The following is a 27,095-nucleotide window of genomic DNA, read 5'->3' on the forward strand; positions in this document are numbered from 1 at the left end:
AGATGTTGTGGCGAGACCCCCTCTCTACTAAAAATAGAAAAATTAGCTAGATGTTGTGGCGAGACCCCCTCTCTACTAAAAATAGAAAAATTAGCCAGATGTTGCGGGGAGCACCTGTAGTCCCAGCTACTAGGGAGGTGAAGCGGGAGGATCACTTGAGCCCAAGAGTTTGAGGCTGTAGTGAGCTAAGATGATACCACTGCACTCTACCCAGGGCAATGGAGTGAGATTCTGTCTCAAACAAACAAAAAAAGGAAATGGTAACACAATTAAAAAAAAAAAAAAAAAAAAGAAGGGGGAGGGAAAAAAAAAAACTAAACTAGGTAACTTTCAATCACAATATTTGGACTATATGCCCTCAGGTTAAAAACAACAACAAAAAATCTAAAAACAAACATTAAACTTTTATTTTCCAGAGGTATGGATTAGCAATTCTAAAACTCATACATTCTAGGATTGAGCAAGTAAGTGCAATATTTTTGTGGAAAAGGGACTTACATTTCACATGAAATATAAAAAGAGCAAAAGATTGAATTCTGTGTTGAAATCGAAGGTGTTGGATTGAAATTGGAGACATCAGTGTGAACTCGTGAGTTTTAATATATATTGACAGCTAAATATATATACACACACACACACATATATAGTGTATATATATAGCTATATATACACAAATGAATATTGGCCCAGTACGATGGTTCACGCCTGTAATCCTAGCACTTTGAGAGGCTGAGGCAGGAAGACAGATTAAGGCCAGGAGTTCGAGACCAGCCTGAGTAACATAGTGAGACTCTGTCTCTATACAATAAAAATTTAAAAATTAGCCAGGCATGGTGTTGTGCCCCTGTAGTCCCAGCTACTCAAGAGGCTAAGGTGGGAGGATTGCTTAGAGCCCAGGAGTTTGAGGTTGCAGTGAGCTATGATGATGTCACTGTACTCTAGCCTGGGCAACAGAGTGAGACTCTGTCTCAAAAATAAATAAATAAATAAAAGTATATAATTATCTATTGATCTTCCAGTTTACCAGATGCACTAAAGGGAATGTATATTCAAATAATCTTAGCATTCTTCTTCTTCTTCTCCAAATTCCAGAAATATTTCACATGTTAGACAAACTCAAAACAAAAAGTGGCTGACTTCTCTGATCTCAATCTAAAATGACCAACTTTCTCAATTTTCCCAGAAATGTTTGGTTTTTAGCAATGAAAAGTTCCACATCCTGGGAAACCCCTCAGTCCCGAGTAAACTAGAATACTTGGTCACCCTATCTCAAACTACTTTAAATGGAAATCTTTTTATTTTTAATATAGAAAAAGAAGATGTTCTTTCTTTAATCTATTTTGGTTGGTACCTCTCAGCTATTCATTAAAAGTTGTATATGCACTCATTTATGTTCAGTTGGCTGTGATACAAATTGGTATACTTTTCTGGAGCAATTTGGCACAATATACTGAGAAACCAAAAAAATGTTCATAAATCTTGAGAATAGTTCTATTCCTGGGAATTAATCCCAGGGAAATCATCATAGATTGCCCAAAAATGTATGAACAAATGGACAGTCATCACAGTGTTATTTATCACATTAAAATACTGGAATTTACCCAACATATCTAAATCTAAAGGAATGATTATATAAATTGTACCACAACCACACAACTGCATGTTTAGTAGTCATTTTTTAAATAATGTTTTTTGAAGAATGACATTGGAAAATGTTTGTGAAATATTATTAAATAAAAAAACAGGCTCCCGCCTGTACTCCTAGCACTTTGGAAGGTCAAGGTGGGAGGACTGCTTGGGCCCAGAAGTTTGAGACTAGGATGGGCAACATAGAAAGACATACATTGCTACAAAAAATTTAAAAATTAGCAGGGCATGTCGGCACACACTTATAGTCCTAGCTACTCAGGAAGCTGTGGTGTGAGGCTCATTTGAGCCCAGGAGTTCAAGGCTGCAGTGAGCTATGATCATGCCACTGTGCTCCAGCCTGGGCAACAGAGGGAGACCCCATCTCTAAAAATGAATGAATGAATGAATGAATAAATAAATAAATGTATCTATAGTTCTAACTTTCGATAATGAATATTATTTCATCCTTAGAAAAAAGTATAATTTTTAAAAGACTTCTAATTATATGCAGTGTGATTATAGATAAGAAATCAAATGCTGCAAGCTTTCCGAGAAATCAAGTTCATCATTTTATATAAAAAACCAAGACAGTAAGACTATACATGCAAATATAATGGGGTAGAATATACTGACATAAAATTTCTTGAACCAGATATCCCATTTGGGGTTGGTTCTATTACCTCCCAGCTATCTGGCTCCAAGAATTCTTTTTTTTCTGTAGCTTTCAAAAACTCTTCCAGAGTCACCAATCGGTCTTTGTTAGTATCAACCTGATTAAAAGAAAATGTATGTGTAGTATGAAATAATCTTTCTCACATTATTTAGACATTAGCAACTGTCTTGTAATAGATGCTACTACATAAACACATACAGCAATTAGGACTAACCTAACATCCACAGGAACTGGAGAAAAAAACCTAAAAACAGAAAATTCAACATTATACTAGAATCAGAAAATAGGTTATCTTTCTCTTCTATACAATTCAAATTTGAAAATGTGTGCTATATTTAATATACTAAAGATCAACAAGCTTGAGTCAGCTGATCTGACTGGTTAGGCTGGTATTATCTTCTTCCCTCATCCCAATACGTATAATCCCTCTTAAAGCCAAGTACTTGGGTAAGAAAAATAACCATTCCCGGAAGAGGACTATCTTAGCCAAGAGCAGAGGAGTTTAAATTAAAATGCTTTCAACATTTTTTCTTAAAAACAATTAACTAAATCAAAACTAAAGTTGACAACCTCTCCAAATACTCTTTAATGGCTCTTACAGATTATAGCAAATTCAGTTACACAGGTGTACTCTATAACGGCCAAAGAAATTTATTTGATACTTGGGATGCCAGTAGTCAACAGACCATTAACAGCTCAAATATTCAGGTGAAATCACTGAAGCAAAACAGTGGATTTCAGTTACCTTGCATATGATGTTGATATTAGAGTGTTTTGCTTAGAGGGAGGAGGGGCAGAGCAAGGACTATAGAAAAAGGCAAACAATTTAAATAGGGTAGTCATGGAGGTCTCTCTAAAGAATGGACATTTGAGCAGAGACCTGGTGGGAGTCAGACCATGTGATGATCTAGAGAAGGAGCATTCCAGAAAGAAGAAACATTAAGTTCAAATGTGCTAAAGTGGGAACAAGCTTGGTGAGAGGCAAATGCCATGAAGGCCAGCGTGGCCATAGTAGAGTGAGAGTCATAGGACTCTGATGTCATGACCTTTTGGATAAAGGAGGGATTTGAGATCCTATTCTAGGTAAAATGGCAAGCCACTGAAATATTCTGAGCAAGAGAGTACTATGGCCTGATTTGTGCTTTTAAGTGCTTACTCTGTCTGCTGTGTGGAGAAGTAACTGCAGAGGGATAAGCAGCAGAAGCAGAGATGCCAGTTAGTAGATGTGCTTGCACCTGGTTGGCAGAAGTGGAAGTGGGGAGCAGTGATCAAATTCGGGATCTATTTGAAAGGAAGATCAAATACTAGATCTCACAGATTAGATGTAGGATGTGAGGCAAGGAAAAGTTAAGGATGACTTAGCCTGAGCAACTAGATGAATTGTGATTCACTTGCTGAAAGAAAGAAGGCTGAGTGGGAAGAACAAGTCTGTATCTGGAGAAGGCATATATTAAATATGCAAGGGAACTGTCAACCAGATAAAGACTGGAGCTCAGGGAAAGGTGGAGAGAGCTGGAGATAAAAATTTTCAACTCACCAGCATATTGAGCATGTATAAAGACATGGGACTCCATAGTATCACCCAAGGAAAGAACAAAGATAGAAAGGAGAATATGGCCAAGGGATAGGCCCAGGGCACTACAACACGTAGAACGTGGGAAGAGGAGGAACAGCCAGCAAAGATGAGAGAGAAGAAAAGTGCTGAGTTCTGAGGAAACTAAGGAGGTGTAGTTTCCCAAAAGCCAAGCGAAGAAAGCATTTCGAGAAAGAGGGAGGCATCAACTGCATCAAATACTGCTAAGAAGTCAACTAAGGATGATGACACTGGATTTGACAAGATAGAGGTCACCTTACAGGAGGAGTTTCAATGGAATGGTGGAGGCTATAGAGTGTTCAGCACGGATTAAGAAAATGAAAGCTGAAGAGTAACAGGAAGAGGAAAAATAGCCAACTCTAAAGAATAGTTTTGCTGTGAAGAGGAGCAGAGGAATGAGGCAGTAACTAGAGATTTGGTTTTGTTTGTAAGGTAGAAAATATTAGATCATGTTTGCCTGCAAACAGAAAAGGTCCAGGAGAGTAGAAAACACTGATGCAAGAGAGAGGGGGATGAGAGCAAGAATAGGATCCTTGAATAGTATATACTAAATGGGACCTAATACACAGTGGAGAAGGCCTTCAATGGGAACAGAAACATGAATTTTAATAGAAAGCAAAACAAAAATAAATGCATACAGGTGCAGATTGGTTGGTGGATATGGTTACTGTGAAGATGAAGTACTTCTCTTGATTGCATCTATTTTCTCAGTAAAATGAGAGGCAAGGCCATGGCAGAGGGAAGAAAGAGAAGTGTCTTAAAGGTTTAAGAAGAGGGGACAATATGTGAAACTGTCAGACTCTGAAAGTGAATATAGTGGACTAGGGAATACAGTTGAATCCCCAAGCAGAGGGCGTGCTAGTGATTTGTGCCCCCGAGACTAAAGTGAAACCAGTTAGCATGCTTCCATGTTAATCTCCAGCCACATTCCCTTGCTCCAATATAGCAGGATACACCAGGGGTCTGTGCTTAGTAGTAGTTAGCACAAATCATGTACTGAGGTAATCATCATTCTATTCGAAAAGTACCTCACCTATAATCCCCCTATTTAACAGGTAACATGTATCATTGTTTGTCTGGACACCTAAATCAGAGGAAAATTAAAACTAGTTGAAGAAGCCAAATTGAAAAAAATGGTCAGTTGCTTTGAAAAGGACAGAAATTAAAATTTTAGGACTCTGCAGTAGTTTGGATTATTATTTCCAACTATTGTGCTCTCCTGTAATAGAATTATACATCCCCACCCAGTGTCACATGACTTTGGTGAACCATCCTGTGAGAGGTATACATCCCCTCCTTCCTGACCTGGGGCTTGATATGGACAAGCTTAAGCCAATGGGATATAAATGGACATGAGGCTTGTCACAGCTGAGCATAAGTCTCAAATACTATTAAATGGTTTGGCCTGGGGTCTGTTGTATCCCTGATAGGACCCAGATACTGCTCCTATAGCCTAGGAATGAGAAGATGTGCAGAGCCAAGTCCAGCCCTGGTCAAGCCAGCTCAAGCCAGCCTAGCCCTGCCATATCTAGCTGCAGTCAACCTTCAAAGCTTATGTAATGTGAACAAGAAATAAATATTTGTTGTTATAAGCCATTAAAGTATTGGGGTTTTGGGGTTTTCTTAGTAAAAGCAACATAGGCTTTAAAAATATCAAATATTGGACTTCATTGTTTTTCAGCACCAAAAAAAGGTTTTATAGTGCTATGCAGCAGCATCTTAAATCTTTTAGAATATTTTAAAGTAGCTACAAATTATTTTATTTATACTAAGGGAATCTAGTATAATATTCTGGATCAAAAATGCAAAATCCAATTAAATAGCTATTCTGTGTATTTATTTTCCATCTTATGGTAAGATTTATTGTAAGAATTAAATAATCCATCGAAAATAACATAAATTTTTAAAACATACCTCATTCATTACATGTTCCCTCATTCTAAGCCTTTCTTCTTCCATTTCTACCATATCATCCTCTTCATTTTTGGGGTCGTATACTTTCTCCAACTAAAAAGAAAATTTTAAAAAGAACATGAAAGAAAAGAAGTTAAAAGAAGGAAAAAAGTAGAATAAGAACACTGAGTATTAAATAATTTACCTCTTTAGTAAATAGGGCTTCTAATTCTTGTTCATCCAGGAATCCATCACTATTGACATCTGAAGTTTAAAGGTTACAAATGCAAAAATTGATTTTAATACCTTAGAAAATAATTAAAATATAATTATTTACAAATGGCTTGCAAAAGTAGTACTGACAAGCAGCATCAATATGCTGCAGAAAATCATTTCTTCTTTCTTATGAAGCTGCAGATCAGCCCAACTTGATAATAATTCTATATTTATTTATAATTCATAATAATTTTTTAGGCAAACATGGCCCATTTTTTAATAAAAATATAAAGTAAAACAATATGCTATATTATAGTATAAAGCCTATCAGATGTAACCTAGCTAGTCACAGAATTACCTTCAGTTCACAGAGAACCTTGCAGTAAGTCATATAATGACTCAACAGTAAAAACTTGCATAAAGACACAGCTACTGAACCAAACAATTTCATACTGCAGATCAGCAATAAAGACTATCACATTACCCTAGAAAAACTCCAAACATTTACTATCAATAGAATTCAAAAGCAGACCTTGGTAGAAACCAATCAAAAAAAAAGCAAATATAATTCTTTCAAAAAGCAGACATGAATATTAATATTTGTATTAGATCTGTTACCATGTAATTTGAAAAATGTCTTGGGGTCAAAGTCATCAGGATCCAATCCATCAGTCTCTTCCCATACCTCTTTTAGTTGATCTTTGCTTCCCTGTGAACCAATTTTTAAAAATTGCTCAAAACAAAGTATAATCTAGGTGTATAGACTCAAAGTATAAATTTGAGAAACTCTGCAAAATTAAGAATCATGATTTAAGTACTAATAACATGATAAAATTTTGCTATCTGATACAAAGAAGTATCTTCATTTAAATATGGTTTTATAGTCACAATTCTTACTGGATGATTAACTTTGGGGTGATTTTCATGTTTTTTCTTCATTTCTTCAAATTTAGATTCTTCTTCTTTTCTCTTTTCTTCATTCAGTGTTTTTAAATATTCTCTCCTTTCATGTTCCTTCATCATTTCATATTTTTTAAATTCTTCATGTCGAGTCTTGTCATAGTCTTCCAGATCACTTGTCGCCTAGAAAGCAATATTGCATTTAAATTAAATAAAAAGATATGTTTGAAAAATATAAATAAAGCCACTCTGGAATATAGCATACTCTCTAAAAAAGGTAGTATAGGAGGGCAAAAAATACTGGACTTTTGTTTTTTAATTCTATCATTACCAGAGATTTAGGTATTCAAAAAAACCAGAAGTTCAAAGCCAGCTTCAATTTTACAAAATTCCCCATAAGCAAATAACATATTGATATGGCTTGGATGTTTGGCCCCTCCAAATCTCATGTTGAAATTTGATCCCCAGTATTGAATGTGGGGCCTGGTTGGAAGTCTTTAGGTCATGAGGGAAGATCCCTTACGAATGGCTTGGTGTCCTCCCCACAATACCGAGTTCTCTCTTTATTATTAATAGTTCACGAGAGAGCTAGTTGTTTAAAAGAGCCTGGCACCACCTCCACCCGCTCTTGTTCCTGCTCTTGCCATGTGACATGACTGCTCCCCCTTTGCCTTCCATCTTGATTGGAAGCTTCCTGAAGCCCTCACCAGAAGCAGATGTTGGCACAATGCTTCTTGTACAGTCTGCGGAACTGTGAGCAGAATAAAAGTTTTTTCTTTATAAACTACCCAGCCTCAGGTATTTCCTTGATAGCTACACAAAATGGACTAATGCATATATAAACTGATTTTTTAAAAAAGAAAGGGTCTGTATCAAATCTGTACAGTATAAAAATCTAGAATGATTTCTTTTTTTTTTTTTCTTCAGACAGGGTCTCACTACATCACCTACACTAGAGTGTAGTGGCATGAGCCTAGCTCACTGCAACCTCCAACTCTCCGGCTCAAGCAGCCCTCCTGCCTCAGCCTCCCAAGTAGCTAGGAGGTCTGTAGGCGTGAACCACCACCATGCCCAGCTAATTTTTTAATTTTTTGTAGAGATGGGGTCCCATTCTATTGCCCAGGCTGGTCCTGAACTCCTGGCCTCAAGTGATTCTCCCACCTTGGCCTCCCCAAGTGCTAGGATTACAGGAATGAGCCACCACGGCTGACAAAAACTAGGATGATTTCTAACCATTTAACTAAATCTAATAACAGCCAGGTAAAAATATCTAGTTTGGTAACTCCATTCATATTATACATAATATGACAGGTCCACAAACTCATCTACAATCCCTGAGGCCATTTGTGTTTCAGAATTTTCTAGATTTTAGAAAGAGAATATGGGACATATTTCATATTATGGAACATCCCTGCAGTGTCTATAACCGAGCAGATTAGTATTGCATTAGCAAAATAGATAAATACACATACTAAATATGCTAAATAAAAACTATAAATAGCATTACTGTAATTAGTTAATTTAAGCCAGGTTTCAGTTTTTACAGATTTTTGGATTTTGGAATTGTGGATGAGAGATTGTAAACATGTATGTCCATATTAATATCTGTACTAATAACAGTTAAGCTACCTCCCTTTAAAGATATTCTAGAGAGTATATAAAAGTTATATTTCCATTTCATTGAGTTTACTTGTCAAATTACAAAACCTCAAAGGCACACGAAGGAGAGCACTTTTTGGAATTATTCTTACCGCTTTGATTAGCATATCTAAATCTGTGGATTCAAACTTGTCAGGATTCAGGTGGTTTAGGTGATCAAATTGTTTAAGAAGAGATTGGTGGTCCATGCCTTTATCTGAAAGAAAATGAGAAAACTATAAATGATCAATTATTAGAAGCTATAAACATTAATATAAATGATATATAAGAAAAAGCATTCATATTTATTCCTGAAGGATTTTATAAGAAAATTCAAAGGCCAGACGCGGTTGCTCACACCTGTCATCCTAGCACTCTGGGAGGCCAAGGAAGGGAGGATTGCTTGAGGTCAGGAGTTCAAGACCAGCCTGAGCAAGAACTAGACCCTATCTCTACTAAAATAGAAAAAATTAGCCGGGCTTGGTGGTGCGCACCTGTAGTCCCAGCTACTTGGGAGGCTGGGGCAGCAGGATTGCTTGGGCCCAGGAGTTTGAGGCTGCTGTGAGCTAGGCTGACTCCATAGCACTCTAGCCCAGGCAACAGAGTGAGACTCTGTCTCAAAAAAAAAAAAAAAAAGAAAAAGAAAATTCAAAGTTTTAGATTAAGGGCTCATTTTTCCTTTTAGAATATTACACATATTAGGCAAAGGTAATGTCTTTTAATCTAGAATGGAATGATTTATAGTATTAGGTTTCCTAATATTAAGTCAATCTTTTATTCCTGAAACAAATCCACTTGATATGTGATCACATTCTTTTGAGATGCAATAATTTTGGTTTTGACATCAATACATAATAAGAATGTGGAAGTCTTCCTTGTTTTTCTAGCTTCATAAGAGTTTATACAGAATTGACAATCTGCTCTTTAACGGTCTGATAGAATTCCCTGAAGAAACTGTCTGAATCTGGTGTTTTTTGTGGGGCTAGCTCTCCGAAAATTTTTCTGTTCCATGTATGGAAATTATTCTAGTTTTTCTTTCTCTACTTTTTTTTGGCTTCATTTGATGTTATTGTTCCTCTTTTAAATCAGTTGCTTAACTCATTACTTTTCATACTTCTTTCTCATTGCTATAGTTATTTAAGGGTAATCATTTTAATTTTTGAAATGTATTATCAATTCAAAAAATTAAATTTTAAAAATTAAGAGAAGATAAATCAATACTAACATTTTGACTAGAAGAACATGGCATGTACTAATTGTAAACTGACCTCCACAAGCAAATATTAAAATTTTCCTACCTTTTCTTTAGCACTTACCTTGAAAGGAATCCAATTTAGCTTTAATTAACATTCGCAACCTTCCTACTTCTTGTCTTTTCAGTTCATCAAGTTTTGTCCTCACATGATGACTTACTAAGTCCAGCTCTTTGCTTAGCCTCCCACTCTGTTAACAAAATAAGTTAGTTTTATCTATTACATTACATTTTTAGACCAGATGCAACATAAAAAAATATGGTTATAATAAATTAGTGATAAATACTTTTGACTAATTTAGATAAATTTAATATTAAAAAATATTTCTTTTAAAAGAGATTCAATTTGTAATTTTAAAATAAAGATGTCTAAAAAGAATATAATTTAGAAAAGCAGGCTGGGCACAGTGGTTCATGCCTGTAATCCCAGCACTCTGGGAGGCCAAGGTAGGAGGATCACTTGAGGCCAGGAGTTCAAGACCAGCCTGGGCAACATGGGGAGATTCCTATCTCTTAAAAAAAAATTAAAAAATAAAATTAAAAAAGGAAAAGAAAGAAAAGCATAATTAAAGCACAAAGGAGAAGCTCAAAAAGTTCAATTATAAAATGGTACAGCCACTTTGAAAAACAGTATATCCATACAATGGAATATTATTAATATTTAGCTATAAAAAAGAGTGAAATCCTGACACATGCTACAACACAAATAAACCTTGAAACCATTGTGTTAAGTAAGTTAAAGAAGCCAGTCGCAAATGACCACATATTGTATGATTCCATTTATATACAATGTCCAGAACAGGGAAACCTATAAAGATAGAAAGTAGATTCCTGCCCGGGCGCGGTGGCTCACGCCTGTAATCCTAGCACTCTGGGAGGCCGAGGCGGGCAGAACATTCTGAGCTCAGGAGTTCGAGACCAGCCTGAGCAAGAGCGAGACCCCGTCTCTACCAAAAAATGGAAAGAAATTAATTGGACAGCTAAAAATATATGTAGAAAAAATTAGCCGGGCATGGTGGTGCGTGCCTGTGGTCCCAGCTACTCGGGAGGCTGAGACAGTAGGACTGCTTGAGCCCAGGAGTTTGAGGTTGCTGTGAGCTAGGCTGACGCCACGGCACTGGCCCCAGGCAAGAGAGTGAGACTCTGTCTCAAAAAAAAAAAAAAAAAAAAAAAAAAAAAGAGCAGTATATTTCAAGGAAAGAACAGTCAGATAAAACAATAGTTGTCAAAGTGTGGTCCCCAACTAGAAGCATCAGTTCCAGTTCTCCTGAGAACTTCAGAAATGCAGGCCCTAGACTTACTAAATCAGAAATTTTGGAGGTGGAGCCCAGAAGTATGTTTTAACAAACCCTAAAATCTGAGAATTTTTGAGATAAAATAAAGGAGCCCGGTAAGATGAGGAATAAAAGATGCTACAGTGTTCAGTAGGCTTGGCAATTCAGAAGTCACTGACACTCTCCATGAGAGTATACTCAGTGGAGCAGAGAGGGCAAAGCCATACTCTCTCCAGTTTGAGAATGTTTGGGAAGTGAAGAAATGCAGTATAATTCTCCTATCAAAATGCTTGGCTAAATAAGAAAGGGTAAATTCTAACTTTTTTTCCCCCCTCAGACAAGAATCTTTTCTTGGCTATTCGTGATGAATTGGTTGGGTTTGGGTTTTATTGTCTACTTTTATTATTATTCCTTTTTCATTGGATAACTGTTTAACTTCATTTTGGTTTTGTTTTCGTGGGTGTATGGTTTTTTTCTTTCTTTTTTTTTTTTTTTGCTCCTTTACAGGAAATAGGAATTGAGTGTGAAAGGAAGACAGTTATAAAATAAATCCCTGCACTAAGCCAGGAAGCTAATGTCTTCTTTTCCCTGAATATCTCTATATAGTACCTTCCATGGCCCACATTTTCTACATTACCCCAAAATAATGCTCTTAATCCTAATTTCAGCTAGATAGGAGTCATTGAAAGTTCTACATTAAATATCATTCACCCTAGGAAATTAGTTCCTCAGGTCGAATTACTCTTTCAGAGGAAGAACAAGATTATCTTCAAAGACAATTCAGGGGAATTATTGGCATAACACTGTTACTTTTTCCCCAAAGCAGTTCACAGTTTCCAAGAGGAGAGCTGTGAACTAAAAGCCATACAAAAGCTCCAGTAGATACCACAACCTGATGGGAGTCAGTCTTTCAAAGAAGCACACATTAGGGACAGAGACTAAAATAAAAAGGATGTGTGATGTAGAATGATTCCTTCAAACACAGTTCTCTAATTCTGAATCTAGAAAAAGTCAAGATAATTTTTTAGGAAAGTTAAAAGCAAACAAATAAAAAAAGGAAATATAAGCAAACAAAACTGTTCTAGGAGGCATAACCAAAAGTTTAAAATTAACCGGATTTTTTTTTTTTTTGCTGAGAGTCTATAATAAACCCAGTAAACTGATTCATTTCCCTTCAAGGAAAGGCTTTAAAAAAAAATCTCTGTCAGATTTTTATAACTCCTTTACTTATTATGAGTACTGAAGAGCTATCAACAGCTAGGGTCATGTCTAATAGGATTCTTAGGACAGAGACAAATGGTTATATCTCCCTACTGACATAAGATACAGCCCATTATCTATTCTGGTTTTTTTTTTTTTTTTGAGACTGAGTCTCACTCTCTTGCCTAGGCTAGAGTGCCATGGCATCAGCCTAGCTCACAGCAACCTCAAACTCCTGGGCTCAAGCAATCCTCCTGCCTCAGCCTCCCGGGTAGCTGTGACTATAGGCACACACCACCGTGCCCAGCTAATTTTTTTTATTTTTAGTTGTTTGGCTAATTTCTTTCTATTTATAGTAGAGACAGGGTCTCGCTCTTGCTCAGGCTGGTCTTGAACTCTTGAGCTCAAGCAATCCTCCTGCCTCGGCCTCCCACAGTGCTAGGATTACAGGCGTAAGCCACCGCTCCTGGCCGCATTTATCTATTTTGTTGATCTGGACCTGATTAAAATACCAGAACCTGACCTATTCTAAACCTTTGAATAGCTCCCTGCTGTCCTCAGATCATGATCCAAGCCCCTTAACATGATACACAAGACCCTTTGTTATCTAGCCCAGGATTCTTCCCAACCTCATCTTTTGGCCATTCATGCCTTCCACTTCCCACTCTGGGTTCCAGCAACAGTTACTACTTCCAGTTTCCTATATATCTCTTATCTCTGTACCCTTGCATCTTTGTCTGGGATGCCTCCTAGTCCCTCTCCTTTTCTCAGTTACATCTTTAAGCTCTGGCATAATCTCTATCAGGAAGGATGGTTTCCCACCTGTCCCTGCTGCTTCATGGTAGATTATGTGTCTGTCCTCTATATGTCTATAATATGTTATATATTCATCATACATCCATCCTAATAATCTACTTCTGAATATGATTTCCCCCTGAGGATTCTTTAAGTGCTGGCAATAAGTTTTATCTTTGCATCCCCAGTACTTAGCTCAGTGCTTGGCATGTTCAAATGTTTTCTAAATAATTATTTAATGACATTTACCTTTATTTCCTCTACGTCTGCTTTCTGGAGCTTTTCTCTGAAATGTTGGTCTGTTTCCAGCACCTCAATCACTTGCTTGAGATATTCATCATAATAAAGTCCAGTATCCTTCAAATTAAGAAACAAACAGTAATGCTTCTGAAAGTTTTTCCTTGTCTGAATCTAAAGATCTCAATCTTGAACAATTTCTAGCAAAACAGCATTGAGACATATCCACTTTGATAGTTTCGACAAAGTAAAAACGTTATATTTCTCAAATAAAGAGTTTTGTATCAGAACCAATACCATGTTTTATTGTTACATAAAGGTAGGTTTTCTATTTGCTTTAGACAATGAAGATTTAACCAATGATATTAATTGGTTTCTCCCCATTGGCATCTGTCTCTTCTTTGAATATAACAGAGTGTTTTCTTGGCTGTTTAGCCCTATGTTGGTAATGTATTATGATTAATTCTTCTGTGTACTATCTAATATATTAGCTATATTAAATAAACATTATCTAATGTTAAACAGCATATGCTTGTCCAATACTCTTTGCTATTTCAGAAATAGTTCCTAAATGTATAGTTTTATAAGTAATAAATATTAGTAATATTTTAGTTATAATTCCCCTTCCATTTCACTTCATGCAGTTATAATTTCACCTCATTTCACTTCATTTTAGTTACAATTCCTCCCATTTCACTTCTTTTCACTTACTGGTGGTCCTATCTTTGCGCTTTCCACAGGGTGAGTATTTTGTACTTTTGTCTTGTCTATATCTATAGGCACAGCTTGAAGAGCAGTAAGCAGACATGTAACCAAGAGAATACAATATTGTAGTAGGATGGTCCTCCACCTCATCTGAAATGAAGGAATAATTATAGTAAAGTCCTGAAAAGATCTTTTAAAACCGTATGCATGTACTCCGAATGTCACATTAATAACATATTCAATCTCAACAGGATTAATACAATAAAAAATTTCTAGAGAAGGGGGAAAAATAAATTATAACTTATCAAAAAAAATGTTTAAAATAGATCGCTAAAAAAAAAATCAGAGGAGAAATATATTTCAGGCAAAATTGAAAAGATAGGAAACAAAATTTTAAGCGGCTTATATATAAGAAAACATTTGGTTAATTACAAAAGTTTTAAATAAAGATGGTAATGAGGGACCCAAAATTTTAAAAAATAAATAGTCCAATATTAGGAAATAAGAAATAAGAAAAAATTATATATTTTTTCTGAATTAAAATATTGGGTAGCCAAAATTATTTCTGCATATATTTAATTTAGTTTCAACTTAATTTTGAAAATGAATTACTCTATAAACTATTATTGATTAAAAGAGACAAATAACTAACTATAAATATTCTCTTAACCTTCTTAAATTATTTTATCATAGCCAATAGTCATTTGCTAAAGATCTTTTTTCAGATAAATAGGTCAACAAAATATCAAGTGGGATGTCGTGGTATTGAAACAAGAGGAAGAGCTAGATTGCTGGTCACGCAACATTGTTTCAGGCAGTTTTGAATAATGATGCACTAAATATTTGTGTTCATGTTACTGTGTTAACATGTTTTCAATTCTTTTGCTTACATACGCTGGGTATAGAACTGCTGGGTCAGTTTGATAACTCTATGTTTAACTTTTTGAGGAACTGCAAAACTTTTCCAAAGCAGCTATACCATTTTTTACACTCCCACCAATAATATATGAAGGTTCTAATCTCTCCATATTCTCCCATGTGTTCTGGTCACTTCTGCTGCTCTCTCACTCTTCTGCCAAGTCTACCATAAATAAGAGGGCAAGTCAAGAGAGGAATGTGTTTATATACACAAATGGGTATGTGTGTCCTAACAACACCGCAAAGTGAAAAAGTCACAAAAAGTCTCTGGGAACGTACTCTAAAACATTGAATTTATGGTTCATAAAGATTTCATTGATTCCCCAGGCTTATTATAAATACCAATAGAAACCATCTATTGAGTGTTTACTATGTACTAAGCAGTATGCTAAACATTTTTTTATAATTAAATCATTTAAGTCTTACAATGACCTTGTGAAATTAATATTATTCTCCTCATTTTAAAATACAGGAAACAGAGACATATCACCTAAAAAGCTTGATTTAGGTCACACAGCAGTAAGTCACAGAGCTAGGGTTTAGACCTGGGAGTGACTGATTCCAAAGATGTCTGCTTTTAAGCAGATTCTCAAAGTGTGATCCCTGGGCCAGCAGCATTGGTATCCCCTGGGAATTTGTTAGAACTGCATATTGTCAAGGCCTATTCCATATCTTCTAAATCAGAGACTCTGGGGACAGGGGCTCCCACAATCTATGTTATAACAAGCCCTATAGGTGATTCTGATGCATGTTAAAGTTTGAAAACCACTGCCCCAGAACATATTGCCTCCCCTTGCTCTATTCTTTACCAGCCTCACTTACAGTGAGAGAAAAAGAAAATATTTATCTCAAAAGTAAAGTTGGACTCTTAAGGAATAGAAAATGGGTTTTGTACCTAAGAGTAAGACAGAATTAAATTTAGGTCTATATTCTAATTCCAGCTGTACCACTCACTTGTACATGATCACAGATTAATTAACTTTTCCCACTTCAGTTTTCTCATTTACAAAAATAAAGGAATTTTTTAATAACAGAATTTAACTTGACCTGAAAAGATAAAGTGCTTATTCTTTAAGCACTTAAGTTCTATTACCTATTTATTCTTTTTTTTTTTTTTTTTTGAGACAGAGTCTCACTCTCTTGCCTGGGTTACAGTGCCGTGGCATCATCCTAGCTCACAGCAACCTCTAACTCCTGGGCTCAAGCGATCCTACTGTCTCAGCCTCCTGAGTAGCTGGGACTACAGGCATGCGCCACCATGCCCAGCTAATTTCTTTCTATATATTTTTAGTTGTCCGATTCATTTCTTTCTATTTTTAGTAGAGACAGGGTCTCGGTCTTGCTCAGGCTGGTCTCGAACTCCTGAGCTCAAACAATCCACCCGCCTTGGCCTCCCAGAGTGCTAGGATTACAGGCGTGAGCCACCGCGCCCAGCCTATTTATTCTTTTGAGTATACATATTTTGTTGCCTAGTCAGGAATACTAATAAAATTGCTTGTACTCACACCACCAACTGTTTAAAATAATTAAGTTATATAATTTATAAATGCCTTAAAACTAAATACTCCTTATTCAGCCAGCTTAAAATTATATTGGCAGAACAAGTAGCATGTCTAGGCTCTGAGATTCAAAGATTAACAATAAAATTAACTACTAAGGTGGGGCACAGAGGCTCACGCCTGTAATCCTAGCACTCTGGGAAGCCAGGCAGGAGGATAGCTTGAGGTCAGGAGTTTGAGACCAGCCTGAGCAAGAGTGAGACCCGAATCTATTAAAAATAGAAAAGAATTAGCTGGACAACTAAAAATATATAGAAAAAATTAGCTGGGCATGGTGGCGCATGCCTGTAGTCCCAGCCACTCGGGAGGCTGAGGTAGAAGGATCGCTTGAGCCCAGGAGTTTGAGGTTGCTGTGAGGTAGGCTGACGCTGCGGCACTCTAGCCTGGGCAACAGAGCAAGACTCTGTCTCAAAAAAAAAAAAGAAACTGACAATGCCTCTAAGAAATAAAAAATTTCAAGCAACATGAGGCTGAATTGATGGACTTGTGCATCATTAAGGCGAAAGTCGATTTGTCAGAAACTTCCTACTATGCACAATGACAAATAACCAATAAAAAAAGAGAGAAAGAAACTTCCTGCTAATACTGAACAGAAGCTGCATAAATTCCAGCCACACGTAATTTAAGGAAAAAATAAAGCTGAGTCTAGTCAATAGGCAACGCTGACAAAATCCTGATGTTCTTTTACATGGCTCAAAATGGTATGTCGATATCAAAGGTGATAAAGAGATTGATATAAGAGAATGGACCAGAAAATAGCATATCACAGTAACACCATCATAAATGACTATGGCCAAAAATTGCTGCCATATTAAATTTTAAACTACAAAATTATCTCCCAAAGATGTTAGTGTATGCATTTAAAGAAGCAGGCAAAGTCGCAGGGAGATGGATGATGGCTGAGCTAAAGAAAGAGTAACTAAACCTGGTTTGAATGTTGAGGAACCCTACATAACCTGCCAGGTGTGTTAGTTTAGTTCTTGATGCATTCTGAGAATGTGCATCTAAATAAAGAACAAGCTGCCTGAAAAGTAACACAATTTGGTGTTATTCCTGATGCCATGTCTGGACAACTGTCCAAAGCTGTTTAGTCAACAAGGAAAGTTTAGGGAAAGAATATACATCTGAAAACTTTCTACTGTCATCTTCTGATAAGATCAAGAAAGCATCAGCATCAAAGCTCTTCAAATGAGTGTAGAGGCTTGGAAGAAAATCTCAGGCAAAGGAACTTGTTCTCTCTCCCTCTCCTTGGTAGAGAGAACAATGTTACATGGGAAAACACAGACGTTGACAGTTCGAGAAAGTTTTAGAAGACGCAGACTACGAATATGAAGAGGACTTATGGATACCTTAATCAATTTTTTTCACTCTTAATTTATGTGTACGCAAAAGTCATGTGAAAAAAATCTGTAATATGTCTAAATTAATCTAAACGCACTTTTAGCAAACATAAAACAGAACTGTGATAAAACACAGTGCAATAGTGTAATTGGTAGCATTTTTTCTATATGGCATATGATGGTGTGTCCTAGTATCAATGGACTCTTATAGTCAATGAAGTACCACACCTTGAGTTTTAAATCTACTATCTTCTTTACGACTTTCTATTTATCCTGCCTTTTTAATATTTATTTCCTCTTTCTTGCTTTCTTCATTTATTTGTTTTTGATTAATGAAGAATGTTTTTAATATATTTTCTCCCCTCTACTAGTTTCTAATTTGTTAGTGTTTATTCTAGACATAACTAGGACAATCAACTTAAACATTTACTCCTTAATAAGACCTCAATAAATGTTGAATGTTATCATAACAAAAGAAATGCAAAGTGTTCTAGAACATTAGGTGGAAAAGTAATAACACAAAAATCTCTTTAAATACCAAGATAATGTCAAATGTGTCAGAGGTTTGCACATTTTCATGAACTGGAAACTATACAACTATCCATACAAGAGAGGGAGAGGTGAGTGATAAGGAGAGGCAATGGGAAGAAGGGAGGGAACCAATCTATTTCCTTCCACTATCAGGTCAGTAAGAATGGCCATCTTCTTTTCTTTATTACCCTCTTCTTTCATAAGAAAGGTACAAAACTAAAGAGGAAACACTGGGCTGAGCTGAAACAGTAGAGTGATCCAAACAACCAGGATAGGCTGATAATTTACTATCTAAAGTAGGATTATGTGAAATTCTAAATCACAGTCATCTCAAGACAGCATGGAACACACTGACCCCAAAGGCAGTGGAGCCTCAGGCAAAATTACAAAGCAAGTAGAGTTCTTAAGTTTCTACTAGTATTCAGTGGATAGAAAACAATTTCCCTAAATTACCAAGTCCTAAAAGGAAACTTATCTTTCCCCTGGCTCCACCAAATCAAAATTCCCACTCATACACAGATTTCTTAGCTATCAGTTCATGCCAGTAGTTATACAGATTAGATATGTGCATGTTTGCACACACAGGTTTGATGGTTTCCTGTTTTGATTGTGGGGCAAGATATCCTGAAAATGGTTAAAAATAATGATCACAGGTAAGAGGTGTGAAAAGAGTACAGAAAACTGAAACTAGTCTGTCTCTCTCTTGCCTTGTAAATAGTCTCTGTTCTCATATATCTTTTTCTCCCTCCCTCAACCCTCTTCTTTTGTTCCTCTGCCTTTTCAATTTAAGGCTGAAGTATGTTTTCTTTATTTTGTTGTGTTTATTTATTTATTGAACAAATATTCATGTATTAAGTACCCACTAGGTACCAGATATTATGCTGGAAGACAAAGGTAAGTGAAATGGAGATGGACATGACCCTCACAGGGCTTCAATCTAGTGAGGAATGTAGGCTATTCAATAAGCAATTGCAACCTGAAAAAAGCTGCTTACAAAACAATGCATAGCATGATCCTTTTCTGTTAATTAAAAAAATTTAAAGGGCATTAAAGTGGTATTCAGCAAATAGACGTTTCCAGTCAGGTGACTTACAATGTTAAATGTCTCTTAAAAACAAAACTAGGGGCTGGGCGTGGTGGCTCACACCTGTAATCTTAGCACTCTGGGAGGCTGAGGAGGGAAGATCCCTTGAGCTCAGGAATTTGAGACCAGCCTGAGCAAGAGCGAGACCCCATCTCTACTAAAAATAAAAAAAATTAGCCAGGTGTGATGGCACACAAACCTGTAGTCCCAGCTACTAGGGAGGCTGAGGTAGGAGGATCACTTGAGCCCAGGAGTTTGAGGTTGCTGTGAGGTAGGCTGATGCCACAGCACTCCACTTAGAGCGACGGAATGAGACTCTGTCTCGGAAAAAAACCCCAAAAAACAAAAAACAATTAGGCTCTTTTTATAGTCATAAGGCTCCTGATTATTTTATTTGGGGGCCGATGGTTCCAGATTAGAAAAAAAGGAAATCAAAGCACTAGTAGCAAAAGGATTACTGTATTTTGTGTCTATATGACATAAGGAAAAATGCAAAAACTTGCAAAAATACAAATATGCTTTGTAGAAATAGAATTGTAACTTGCTCCTTAAAAGGGAGATAAAACTAAAAGATTGACTGAATCTTTAGATTCTTTTTCACTCCAATTTCCATTCCCTGAATTTTAGTTTCCTTTTCCTGAAGCTGTTTATTTCAATTCACTTTTTTAACATAAACAGTGACAACTGAACCATTTCACATGACAAGTATAGGGTATACTCACATGATATTTACAAAGTAAAGTCTGGAAGGAAAGAGCAACAGTATGAGGAATTTCAGGACAAGTAACAGTTAAGTGGTTAAAAAAAGAAAAAAAGAAAAACACCTACTTTTCACTAGCAAGGAAGGCAAAAGCTCATGTGACCATACTAAGCTTAAATGTATCTTGAGATGGATTATATGTACTTTCAACATAAATTTACTTCCTGATGATTAGTTACGTGATACCCTTGGGATAACTTATCTCTTTCATTTTAATGCCTTGTTTACAGCAAGTGGCTCAATAAATGTTAGCTCTTTTTAACGCAACCATAAATTGCACAACAAACATCTATAAAGCATTTATGGATAATTTTAAAAAATAACCAGAACAGGCCGGGTGCAGTGGCTCATGCCTGTAATCCTAGCACTCTGGGAGGCCGAGGCAGGCAGATCGTTTGAGCTGAGGAGTTCCAGACCAGCCTGAGCAAGAGGGAGATCCCGTCTCTACTAAAAATAGAAAGAAATTGGCCAAACAACTAAAAATAGAAAAAATTAGCCGGGCATGGTGGCGCGTGCCTGTAGTCCCAGCTACCTGGGAGGCTGAGGCAGGAGGATGGCTTGAGCCCAGGAGTTTGAGGTTGCTGTGAGCTAGGCTGATGCCACAGCACTCTAGCCCAGGCAACAGAGTGAGACTCTGTCTCAAAAAAAAAAAAAAAAAATCAGAACAAATCCCCAAAGAAGACAGAAAGGCTTCTATAATGAATCAAGGGATATAAGTAAAAACAGAAACACAATTTATTAAACGCGGGTTATTTCCTTTTGTACTCAGATTTAAAGCTCTGCCATGGCAAATTACTGAAGCTTATATGAGTGGTTATCATAGCTTACAGATTTCAGAGATCAAAAAGAAAAAGATTCATACTGTGGCAGAGACTTCTAATAGCCCACCAATATCCAAATCTTCCCTCCTCCTCAGTAACAACAGCCCAATTTTATTGAGGGCAGCCATACATAAAGCTACATTTCCCTGCTTCCTTGTAGTCTGAGCTTTGGTTCAGGAAGTCTCCTTAAAGAAAGATGATGCATCCTTCTTTGCCTTTGCCTTGCTACCTGGAACTTGGCTGTGATGGCTAGAATTCTGACAGCTATTTTGGACTATGAGAACCAGTGCCATTGCTTAGGAATAGCAGATCAAAGAAATGAAAGAAGCTTAGGTCTCTGACTTTATGAAGCCACTATACGTATCCTAGACTGTCTATTTCAAGAATTGTTTTATATAAAAAAATTAATATTGTATGTTTAAGCCACCAGTAAGTCTATTTTTGCTTTTTCCTTTTTTGTGTTTTGTTAGTGGTAGTATCGCTGGTGGGTTTTTTGCAAGCAAATGCAATTCTTAACTGAGCACTTACCTTCAGACCAGTAAAGAATTTTTATCTCCTTTTTACAGATGAAGCAACTGAGATCCAGAGAGGTAAGATGACTTGCACAATATCAAATTAGCGAAGAAGTGGGTTTTGGCTTCTAGCCCAATGTTTTTCACTAAAAACTGGCTTTTAACAGCTTCTAAATGTAAAAAAAAAAAAGAGGAATAAAAAGACACATTAAATATGAGCATAAATTTAACCTTATTACAGTGTTAATGGCACATAATAGTGTATGCATTTGCCACATAATGTGAAAAGAAAAAGTACCAAATTTTTATAATGTGGAAGGAGGCTAAATTATATCATATTCCAGTAGGGAGAGGAGAGAAATACATGAAATAAACAGAATCGAAGACCAGCATAAACAAAGATATTGATTTATTTTGCTTAAGTTTTACCACATTGCTCTCCTCTGAAATAACTTAAGAGGAGCTCAAAGCGAAAGCTTATTTTTCTCAGCAATAAGCCTTCAAGATACAGGGTAACATTTCCTGCTAAATACTTAACTGGAATCTTTCTTTACCACCACTTTTTAAAAATTAACCTTGGTCCTACTCTGTCACTGAGGTCAGTAACATAACGAAACGTCTCAAATTCTTTTTTGAAATTGCACTACATAACTATAAACTACAAGGCAGTTAGCTCAAATGCAAACTCACTGGCGAGCATAATCAATTATTTCTAAGTAGTCTATAAAGAAAACAAGCAAATGAAATATTTTTGAGTTTTAAGAACACACATTTCTTTTTTATACAGTATATTTAACATAAAATCATCTATGCAGGAGAGTGATCATGTACATATTTATATTTGGGAAAGGTATATGACTTTTCTTAACACAGCACTATAAAAAATAAACAAACAGCAGATTGAATCCTAATTTTTCCCATTTACTGGCAAGCTACTCGCCCCTCTGAGTCCTGATCTTCCTACCTATAAAATAGGTTTCTTTTTTTTTTTTTTGAGACAGTCTCGCTCTGTCGCCTGGGCTAGAGTGCCGTGGCGTCAGCCTCGCTCACAGCAACCTCAAACTCCTGGGCTCAAGAGATCCTCCTGCCTCAGCCTCCCAGGTAGCTGGGACTACAGGCGCGTGCCACCATGCCTGGCTAATTTTTTTCTATATATTTTTAGTTGTCCAGCTAATTTCTTTCTATTTTTAGTAGAGACGGGGTCTCGCTCTTGTTCAGGCCGGTCTCTAACTCCTGACCTCGAGTGATCCTCTCGTCTCGGCCTCCCAGAGTGCTAGAATTACAGCTTCATAGGTTTCTTAATGGCATGAAAATAAGAATGAATACAAAGTAACTAACACAGTGCAAGACAATAGTAAGTGCTCTGTAAATATTAATGCCCTTTCTTGTCTTGAAATATATGGAGAAAAATGAAATTCATGATTTGAAATATAAAATATGAAAAAATTACTGTACAATTAACACTCAAAGTTATAGAACTTAAAAAGCAAGATTAATTTAACATACGACCTTTAAAAGTCACGTTTGAGGCTGGGCGAGGTGGCTCACACCTGTAATCCTAGCACCTTGGAAGGTTGAAGAGGGAGGATTGCTTGAGCTCAGGAGTTCCAGACCAGCCCAAACAAGAGTGAGACCCTGTCTCTACCAAAAACAGAAAAAATTAGCCGGGCGTGGTGGTATGTGCCTGTAGTCCCAGTTACTCGGAAGGCTGAGGCAGGAGGATCACTTGAGCCCAGGAGTTTGAGGTTGTAGTGAGCTACAATAACCCCACTGCACTCTACCCAGGGTGACAGAGCAAGACTCTGCTTCAAAAAAAAAAAAGGAAATTGAACCCTGCTCCCCACTCTCCCCGCTTCAAAAATATAAATAAATACATAAAGAAATAAAAGTCCTTTTTGAGAGGCCACATTTAAGCTCTCCTCTGAACACTGCCATAGCCGAAACCCTAGCACAGCCATAGACCAATAAAAGGAATATATCCAACACGAAGGGAATACAATCTCCTCCTCTCAGCCATTAAAATAGAGCTGTAGCAAGAGACTCAGGTTTCTTTCTCCAAGGCACTGCCCAGAGCAAGCCAACTTGGGTTGCTTCTTCTTACTGTCAATGTCATAATTCTCACAGGGGGCTGGGCAAGGTGGCTCACGCCTATAATCCCAGCACTGTGGGACGCTGAGGCAGGAGGATCCCTTGAGGCCAAGAGTTTGAGACCAGCCTGGGCAACATAATGAGACCCTGTCTCTACAAAAAATAACGAAAAATTAGCTGGGTGTGGTGGCCCATACCTGTAGTTCCAGCTACTCAGGAAGCTAAGGCAAACAGATCACTTAAGCCCAGGAGTTCAAGGCTGCAGTGAGTTATGATCATGCACTGCACCCTACCCTGGGCAACAGAAGGAGACCCTGTCCCTGAAAAAAATAAAAACAAAAAAAGATTTTTAAATAATTCTTACAGGGGAAAGGGGTGGGTGAAGAAAAATAAATGGCTTCTGAGTTTCTCATTGACAGCAGTAACAAGGGCAACAAGTAACCTGGTGCTCACCTCCATTTTTTCCCTTTGAAAATGAAAGTCAACAGGAAAGTGAGGTTCAAATAAAATATCAGATATATGACCAGCTGAGGTGGATTCCCAACCTTCCCTAATGAAGACATCCCATGATCTTAGTGTCTCTGATGTCCACATCTGTAGAAAAGGACACCAATCAAGGAAACTATAATATCTCCTTTTTATCAATCTTAACAATGGGTTGCAGTATCCTTGATAATAGGCTTATGAAAAACAGATACTATTACTCATCTGTATCATCCAATAAAATTACAATGTCTTTATTATTTACATATATTGAACTTCAGATAACTATAATACAATTTCAAAAAGCTCTGCCAAAAACAAAACCATGCAACCGCTATCTCAATTTCCATTAGGTTGATTTAGAATTTGAGAATCAGAGAATTCTGAGATCAGAAATGATCTTAGAAGTACAGCAGTACCCTACTTATCTGTGATTTTGTTTTCTGTGCTTTTAGTTACCCATGGTATAGTACAATAAGATATTTTGAGAGAGAGAGAGAGAGAGGGAGAGATCACATTCACATAATTTTAATTACCTTATACTGTTACAATTCTATTTTATTATTAGTTAGCATTGCTAATCTCTTCCTGTGCCTACTTTATAAATTAAACTTTATTATAAGTATGTATGTATGTAAGTATAACAAAAAACATAGTATATGTAGGGTTCCGTACTCTCCCCAGCTTCAGGCATCCACTGGGTATCTTGGAATGTGTCCCCCAGGATAAGGAAAGACTACACTGTAATCTCACTCAGCCCCTAGTTTTATAAAAGGTTACAAATGCAGAAGGAAGTTAACTGACTTTGCCAAGATCATTTGGCAGACCTAGGATTGGAATCTGGCCATGAAACTCTAATTGAATATACTTTTCATCACATCATAGTTTTTTTTAATTTTTAAATTGAAAGTTGTTAAAGTGACTGAGGTTTTTCCTTGAATAAGTTATTTGTAATTGTTAGGAGCCTGTTTTTTTAAAGTCTATAAACTAATTTCATGTATTAAACATAAAAATAGCAAATTTTCCCTTTCTAGACCTTTAATTATAGAAAAAGTTAATCATCTATAATGCCAAATACAGTTAACTCAATTATTCGCAATACTTAAAAGATTATCTAGTTTAAGGATTGTTTTCATCACACTTTAAAGTCCGGCACTTGATTCTTGCAGCCACTCAATACTCAAAAGGGTATTTTATATACCCTAGCCATCAAAAGCATCCTTAGAAAGTGAAAAACACCTCAGTACTATTCTAAATAATGCAAAATTAGTTTGGTATGCCTACAGAGATTCACAACATATGCTAAAACAAAAACACATGGCAACTGATCATGTTGATACTCTATATTAGTGCCCATAATTAGTAACTAGTATTTTGAACAGTACCCTAATTGCCCTAATTGTGCTTTTCATTTCAACTGATGTTTACAGAGCATAAACCAATTTAGCAAAAAGTATGCTGAAAGGGTATATACAAAATGTGTGATATGAACAATAAGTACCTTGGGAGAGCAAAGAAAGGTAAACACAACACAGACTCAATCCTTAGAAGGTGCGTAAAGTTAGGATAGACAGAGAATAGCATGAGTAACTGCAAGAAGGCAGAGATGATTTTTTGACTCAGATTAGAAAGTTAGACCAGATCATGGAGAGTTTGAAGACCAAGATGAGAAACAGAAAGTTTCCATGTTTACCCTAATAATGAAAGTAATATTGAGGTTTCATTTCTAGTTCTAAATTTCTATGATTTTATTTTAATTTTTGACCCTATTAACTGAGGAACATTTGTTGAAACATTTATTTGTTAAACATTTTTTGAACACGTTCAAATTTTATAAAACAAGAACATTCCTTAAAGCAACCAATTCTTTAAACTTTCCTATAGGGAAAGTCCATAATCTCCTTCAAACAAAATTGACTATCAGAAATATCTGCGTTTAACCTCCCTCCCTCTTTTTTTAAACCAAGGTAAGATCTTTTAGGGCTTATATTCATCCACGGATTTAAGAGAGCCTTAATAAAAGGCTTGGATCACAGCACTTATACTTATTCTACTGTGTAAAACGTACATCAAGTTTAGTGGACACAGAATTTCAAGAGGTTCTCTTTCCTAACAATCATAATAATGGCTCATATTTTCATGTTCATTCTCATTCCCTCATTTCCTCTCTCTTTCTCTCTCTCTCTCTGATTTTGTAAAATAATTGCCATCTAAGACCGTTGCCAGCACCAACCACAATAACCACATTTGCTCACCGAGTTACCACTTAGCAGGTGCAATGAGGAAGTACTCTTTCTCATCCCCTAAAACCAAAAGGGCTCATCTCGCACCTCATCAGTCACTTAAGGAAAAAGGATACCACGACTGGCACGAACTTTCTCCTCAGTGTCAGAGGTTGCTGGCTTAACAGAACTGGCAGAGAGCAGGATTCACGGGCCTAGCTTCGCTCCGCGGCGCGGGGGAGCGTCAGCCGGGAATTGGTGAGTATACCCTCCTCACCAGCGGGCACCTCCCTCGCCCATCGACCTGCCAACACCGGAATGGACCTCGCCCTGGTCTCGGTCCTGCACCTACCCCCGCCTGCTCCCCGCCAAGTGCCAGCCACCCTCATCGGCCCGAAAGAAAGCCTGTGTGCCCTGCAGCAAGCGGAGCCCAAGAGGCGAACCCCGTGCCTCAGGCTGGAGCCGGGAGACCCTCCTCACCGGTGCCCGCCCACTGTGCGGCCCCCGCCGTTCTCACTGCCCTGGCAGGGCAGGCGAAGACCTGAGCCTTATCTCGGGACCTGCCCCAGCCTCTCACCGCGCTGAGACGCAACCTCGAGGCCGCCGGCCTTACCTTGCCGGGTCTCGGCGCGAGAGGCTCCGCCTGCTTAATGCCCGCAGGTCACAGACCGGTCTCCCCAACCCCGGGCCCGCTGCTTTGCTCGGTCCCTCCGCCGACCCCGCGCGCCCGCCTCTTTGCTGCCATGGCGACAGCCCCCACCCCCTGGCCCC

General features: G+C 37.3%; 1 protein-coding gene across 2 annotated transcripts in view; it reads right to left on the reverse strand.

The window, feature by feature from the left end:
• NUCB2 (nucleobindin 2) overlaps positions 1-27,032 on the reverse strand; it is a 34,243-nt gene extending 7,211 nt beyond the window's left edge. Inside the window, exons 1-11 of one of the 2 annotated variants that reach the window (XM_012654431.1) lie at positions 26,938-27,032; positions 21,548-21,701; positions 14,013-14,156; positions 13,314-13,421; positions 9,860-9,986; positions 8,657-8,760; positions 6,903-7,088; positions 6,624-6,714; positions 5,995-6,053; positions 5,811-5,903; positions 2,310-2,399 (exon numbers count right to left, since the gene is read on the reverse strand). In XM_012654431.1, the coding sequence (XP_012509885.1) occupies positions 2,310-2,399; positions 5,811-5,903; positions 5,995-6,053; positions 6,624-6,714; positions 6,903-7,088; positions 8,657-8,760; positions 9,860-9,986; positions 13,314-13,421; positions 14,013-14,156 (1,002 nt within the window). In that variant the 5' untranslated portion in view covers positions 21,548-21,701; positions 26,938-27,032. Of the gene's footprint in view, positions 1-2,309; positions 2,400-5,810; positions 5,904-5,994; positions 6,054-6,623; positions 6,715-6,902; positions 7,089-8,656; positions 8,761-9,859; positions 9,987-13,313; positions 13,422-14,012; positions 14,157-21,547; positions 21,702-26,357; positions 26,555-26,937 lie in introns of those variants that run through there. The other variant, XM_012654432.1, reaches the window with a different exon arrangement.
• Positions 27,033-27,095: the final 63 nt, after the last annotated feature.

This window comes from Propithecus coquereli, unplaced genomic scaffold (assembly GCF_000956105.1).
Source record: "Propithecus coquereli isolate 6110/MARCELLA unplaced genomic scaffold, Pcoq_1.0 Scaffold44, whole genome shotgun sequence".
NCBI lineage: Eukaryota > Metazoa > Chordata > Mammalia > Primates > Indriidae > Propithecus > Propithecus coquereli.